Source organism: Arthrobotrys flagrans (assembly GCF_004000055.1).
Source record: "Arthrobotrys flagrans strain CBS H-5679 chromosome Unknown unitig_1, whole genome shotgun sequence".
NCBI lineage: Eukaryota > Fungi > Ascomycota > Orbiliomycetes > Orbiliales > Orbiliaceae > Arthrobotrys > Arthrobotrys flagrans.
Window position 1 is genome coordinate 6,609,683 of NW_027137556.1, and position 6,315 is coordinate 6,615,997.

At 38.2% G+C, this 6,315-nt stretch overlaps 2 protein-coding genes across 4 annotated transcripts; both read right to left on the bottom strand.

Moving 5' to 3' along the window:
• Window positions 1-2,365: 2,365 nt before the first annotated feature.
• DFL_009925 (uncharacterized protein) lies at window positions 2,366-4,083 on the bottom strand (the record flags this gene model as incomplete). 3 transcript variants are annotated; one of them, XM_067639885.1, is made up of 5 exons in its annotated part: window positions 2,366-2,703; window positions 2,759-2,978; window positions 3,034-3,515; window positions 3,580-3,780; window positions 3,840-4,083. In XM_067639885.1, 5 exons carry the CDS (start codon window positions 4,081-4,083, stop codon window positions 2,366-2,368), a joined length of 1,485 nt encoding a protein of 494 aa, XP_067487629.1. The 3 variants fall into 3 exon arrangements, with proteins under 3 accessions (XP_067487629.1, XP_067487630.1, XP_067487628.1); XM_067639886.1 differs by having other exon boundaries at window positions 2,759-2,981; XM_067639884.1 differs by having other exon boundaries at window positions 2,759-2,981; window positions 3,034-3,518.
• Window positions 4,084-4,537: 454 nt separating this feature from the next.
• On the bottom strand, window positions 4,538-5,715 carry DFL_009926 (uncharacterized protein; the record flags this gene model as incomplete). Its single annotated transcript, XM_067639887.1, has 2 exons — window positions 4,538-5,043; window positions 5,127-5,715. 2 exons carry the CDS (start codon window positions 5,713-5,715, stop codon window positions 4,538-4,540), a joined length of 1,095 nt encoding a protein of 364 aa, XP_067487631.1.
• Window positions 5,716-6,315: the final 600 nt, after the last annotated feature.

Sequence of the window (6,315 nt, forward strand, 5' to 3'; positions counted from 1 at the left end):
TGATTGGTCGAGCGCGCTTGTCAAACACCACAAAAAAACATTTGTGTTGGGCGTGTTGCGAGGTGGACAAACAGGTGGACAAACAGACGGACAAACAGACGAACAAACAGACGACAGACAGACAGACAGACAGACAGACGGACGGACAGGTGGACAGGTGGACAGGTAGACAAATAGACAGACAGGTAAACAAATAGACAGATGGATAGACAGACAAGTAAACAGACAAATGGACAGACAGACAAACAAACGGGTAAGCAGACAAGTGAACTAACAAATTGACAAACAGACAGACAAGTAGACAGACAGGTAGATAGACAGACAGATAAGCAAACGTACAAACAGATACAGGTAGACAGATGACAGACTGACAGACAGACTGACAGACAGACGAACAGACAGACAGACGAACAGACAGACAGACGAACAGACAGACGGACAGACAGACAGACAGACAGACAGACAGACGGACAAACAAACGGAAAGACAGACAGACAGACAGACAGACAGACAGACAGACAGACAGACAGACAGACGGACGGACGGACGGACGGACAGGTGGACAGGTGGACAAATAGACAGACAGGTAGACAAATAGAGAGATAGACAGACAGATAGATAGGTAAACAAACAAATAGATAAACAGACAGGCAGACGAGTAAACAGACAGATAAACTAATAGATTGACAAACAGACAAACAAGTAGACAGATGGGTAGATAGATAGACAAGTAAGTAAATGTATAAATAAATATAAATAGATAGATAATAGATAGATAAATAGACGAACGAATAGACAGATGAATAAATAAATAGATAAACAGATGAATAAATAGATAAATTAATTAACAGACAAGTAAATAGACAGATAAATAGACAGTTGAAAAAATAAGTTGATAAATATATAGATATATAAATAAATTAATAAGTAAACAGATATTTAAATATTTAAAAATCATTGTAATAAGTATTTGATCTAAAAGTTGAAACTAATAATTATATATGTAAATATATTATTATTTAATAATAGAGTAATAGTTAGTTAATTATTAATCGCTAATCGCTGATTATTAATTTATTAATAATTAATAGTTAGAGTAATCGCTAATCGCTAGTTAAATATTAAAAAGATATTAATAAAATATAAAAATAATAGTTAATAAAAATATAAAATAAGATATAAAAATAAAAATATAAAATAACAATAAAAATATAAAATATAAAATATAAAATGTAAAAATAAAAATAAAAATATAAAATAAAAAAAGTGAAATGTAAAAATAAAAATGATTATAATATTTTTAATGTCAAATTTAAAGTAGATATAAAAATTAAAATATAAAGATTGTAATAAATATAAATAGTTATAGAAGTTATAAAGAAATGTAAAAATAAGTAAATATAAATAAATAAATATAGTTAAATAAAGTTGTAGTCATAAAATTAGAATTAAAATTAGAATTAGAATTAGAATTAGAATTAAAATTAGAATTAGAATTAGAATTAGAATTAGAATTAGAATTAGAATTAGAATTAGAATTAGAATTAAGATTAGAATTAGAATTAAGATTAAAATTAAAAAATTAAAGTTTAGAAATAAAATATTAATATTAAAATTAAAATTAATTAATAATTAAAAATGAAAATGAAAATAAAATATAAAAAATGAAGTATAAAAATATAAAAATAAAAGTTATTATTGATATTGATTAGCGTTAGTATGAATTAATATTAATATAAATTAATAATTAGTAAAAAATAGAGCAGAAATAAAAATAAAGATAAAAATAAAAATAAAGATAAAAATAAAAATAAAAATTAGAGTAGAATAATATTAAATAAAAGATAAAAATAAAATAGTTATAGAAATGAAATATAAAAGAAAAAAGTATAATAAAAATATAGAATAAAATTAAAAAAGTATATATATAGCGTACATCAGGAAAAAAACACATTTCCATCCTGCTCCATCCTGCCCATCCTAAGGCAAGATGGGCAAGATGGGCAGGATGGAAACCTGCCTTCCGGGTGGAGCCCTTCCATCCTAAGAAGCCCTTTCCATCCTAAGGAGCCCGTTCCATCCTAAGAAGGGCTTGCATCGGATGGAGTGGTTTCCATCCTAAGGAACAGTTTACATCCTAAGGAACGGTTTCCATCTCAAAAATAATCTCCATCGGACGCGTCTTGTTCGGATCTACGGAGGCACTGTATACGACCATCTGAGATAATAAAAATACGGTTGAAAAAATCACAATAAACATTAAACTTTTCAGTCGGATATCTCATAAGAACCAGACTGCACGTTTCGTGACGGGAAAGATATATACAGGGCCATAACATCATTAAATAAACAAGAAATCAATGATTTAGTTAAGGGTATCAAGTTCAGAATGAAAGGAAAGGGGGGAAGATGCATCGGCCTCTTGGGGGTCTTCAGTGGCACCCTCTGGATCTGTACGGGCCTCTCGTAAGTTGTCGGCACCTTTCACCGATTTAATATTTTTTTCAATTTGTAAAACTAAAGCATCCTCCATATCTAATGATTCTTGGGTATCCTCTGGAATGCTAACGACGTGGTGCTTGTCTTTGAAGACCCCGAACGCGTCTAGTTTCTGCTTGATCGGTACCAACAGCATCGATATGATATTGGTTTGATATAATTCTCGACGAGTTCTCCAGAATTCTAAATAGATCATGTATTGGTCTGGAGTGGCCCTGCGTTAGCCTCGTATCTCCATGAATAGGTGGATTCTACTTACGTTGTCCATTTAAAGATTTCAAAGTACAACTTGAATCGACAGTACCGGTTTCGAGTCTTTTTAAAGCCCCCCACAGAACTGTAGCGACCCAGGAGATAGTGATACCATTTACTTCTCGATATAGCGTCGGATTTTTGACCCAATGACCATTAGAAGTATTACAGAAATATCGAATCAGTACTTGGGGTATAACTGGAGAAGAGAACAGTGGCGGACTCGGCTTCTGCTGAGGTTAGTACAGAACCGCTGCGGCCTTGAATGTTTGGCTGACTTACATCCCAGAAATCCTTCTTAGAAAGAAACCTGTTTTTTTCCAGAAGATATTTGACTCGTTCTGCTCGAGCCGGTATAGAGAAGGGGAGGACATATTCGGACTCGATAATCTTCCGAGCAGCGTCTGCTACATGACCTCGAAAACTTGAAAGAAACTGTTCAATTTGTACTTGAACTGACTTTAGAAAAGGGGCCGAAGCAAGACCACGAGAGGCAAATATCTGCTCCCAGACATCCCGAACCTCTCCAGTGTCCGGGAATGGATTTTTTGTAATGCAATAGACATGGAGATCTATGCAAACAAGATTAAAATATTCGGTATATGTCGGTGGAATGTTCGTCGCCTTAGTTCGGTTTTTACGGGAACGACTCACGACCGAGGCTGTCTCGAGCAGTTCCGTACAACCCGATTGAGAAATGGATTGAGATGGTGTAATACTGGAGACCTCAGATGCTGCTCGGGTGGCTGTTGTCAGGTTTGAATCTGCTTATATCAGTTCAGTACGGGCCCATATGAAAATAAAAGAATTATTTAAATATTAACTTACTTGACCTTTCCAACAAACGACGTCCCGTCTTTTTCTCTAATTGATGTTGTTGAAATGTCGGAATTGTGGGTGACTCTATTAAAGTCTCTTGTGGTTTTGCTGGTTCTGCTGGTTTTGCTATAGGCTCTGTGTCTGCCTCTACCTGGCTTGCTGGTTCTGCTGGAGGCTCCGTATCCGCCTCTGCCGGATTGTTCAAAATAGCTTTGAAAAAAATTAGTTCCTATATAAAAGGTGAACAGAGAATGAAGACGGATCAGTACTCCGCTGGTCCCGGTCAGTGACAGGAACGGGCTGTTGTGTTTTAAGAAGCAATCGTATTAAATCCTCCCGAGATAAGTCTGAAAACTTCTCTGTTTCTACTGTAGAGGATGTGTCGACTTCCGAGGTTTCTGTACGGGTTGCTGGTAGTGCTGCTGGTGCTGGTTCCCGATGTGTCGCTTTTGCCCGGGCCTTGATTTGTTTTTTAGTGACTTTGGCACTTTTAGTCTGTGGCTTCCTAGGCATGACAGAGGCTTGTTCAGGTACTATACGTACTGGCTAATGATAGAGACTAAATTTTGAAGATTTGATAAAATGATAAAGATGTCTCGGTTCGATGTCGACGTGCAGTGGAACTTTACGAATATCCTGATGATTGTTTAGGGAGAAATGGAAAAAGGGGCTAGATATCTTAATTTGATATGTGAAATGTGATATGTGATATCTTTTTTGAGTAGGATGCCAAAGCGCTGTGCAGATCCCAATCGGGTAATAATGTTCTCACCACCAAACTATCATCGCGAGCTTAGTATTCCACAAAAACACCACATATGGAAATGTTGATTGATCGAACTGCTAACCAGCGCAGTTCTGAAGTTCTTCCTAGCTGGGCCATGTAGGCCTCGAGCAGTTTTCATTCCAAATATATAAAATACATATATAGGGTCTAAAAATAACCCAATCTTTCAATACAATACAATCAAATAAAATCTGGGGCATCAAGCCAGGGTCGACGCGCTGGGGGTGGTGAATCAGCTCCACCAGCTCTATGAAGGACCACAACCAAATATGCGGCCTTCAAATCTTGACAACGAACCAACCAAGTCAAAACATCTGCATTGGTACGCAAATGCATACCAGCAGGAACTACATTGGTCCCTCCACCAACTGTTGTGGCCGTTGCCACAGGTTCATTTTCTGGTAGATTATATTCTACCGTTCTATCCTCCGTGAACCCCCAGACCGACCTTGGCTCTTCACCGACCTGAAGGAGATCGTTGAAGAGTGATTTCAAACTAGCCAAAGTTGGCTGTTTGAGCAAACCAGTGAACTTAGCGACGTCTGCCGTATTATATCGGAAATCTGCTAAAGCAGTTGGCGGATTTCCGGCAACCAAAACACCAAGATTGGTATCTGGTTCGACTAACCAGCCCAGTACCAACCTCGGAGGGTTGCAAACAGTTCGGACCCGTTTCTTAGCCCGGTCTATAAACAAATTATATTAGTTTTGGATTTTGAAAAAAACCTAAGTAGGCAGGAAGGCCTGAACGGATCTCTGGGAGGCTTACCAAGTTCTTCCTGGTTTGGTTCCAGGTTAACTGAGAGTTCCAACTCTCTCTTCCTTGCCCTTTTAGGGACTTTTTGACCCAGATAAAGCTGATCAAGCGCTTTAACCGCTGCGTCAGGGTCCGCATCGGCACTATTAGTGATGGCATCCTCAATAGGAGCCCTAGCCTTTAAAATCTTGGCTTTTTCTTTCGACTTTAGCTTTTTGCCGAAAGCGGTTACCATCTCGTCAATGGCGCGAATCTTCGTCTCGCGGGCTCGTACAGCCGCTTTATAGTCATCGTCGTTATCTGGGTCAATGGTGGCGGGAAGGGGGTCATTAAGCTCTTTTGTAATATGAGCAAAATAAGGAAGAAGACGAACTTTTTCAAGAATCGCCGGCCAAACAGTTCCAGTACCAGCCTCAGTTTTTGTGAAGACAGGCGGTGTCTGACTCCTGAGGATCTGTTCGACGTCTTTGCGTAACGCCAGCCATACTGGGTTAAAGCTGGCCCCAGATATTGAAAGTTCGGTTCGAATTTGATCAACTGTCCATGGTTGCGAGGAGGCCTTGAACTTGACCGTGCGGGAACCATAATCTCCGTCTGCCATCTTATATAATCAGGTGGGGGGGCTTTAATTTTGAGGTCTTGGTTTAAAATCTAGGTGATTTTGCAGGTTACGATATAGTTTTGGTGCGGAGATGTATGATTTCGGAAGAGAGATTTGTGAGGCTAACAGAATAAGTTTTGGTATTTTAAAAAAAAAGCTTCAGTTTATCATACATGATTAAAAAAAATCAGAATATTGTTAACTATGCATGTATATATTGTATATTGCTTCAGGGGTACAGCCGCGGGCTGCTGGAGCTATATACTGTGGAACATGGAAATGATAGCTTATGTTGAATCCTCAGGTTTTGGGAGGAGCTTATACAGCGCTGTAGAAGCTCCCATGCTGCTTCCCGCCCGACAGAACGATCTCATGTAGTATTCCTTAGCTTTATGCTTCTAATTAAATTAAAAAATCTGAATTCTGTTAGTTATGCATGCACACCCTGTATATTGCTTCAGGGGTACAGCCACGGGCTGCTGGAGCTATATACTGTGGAACATGGAAATGATAGCTTATGTTGAATCCTCAGGTTTTGGGAGGAGCTTATACAGCGCTGTAGAAGCTCCCATGCTGCTTCCCGCCCGACGGAACGATCTC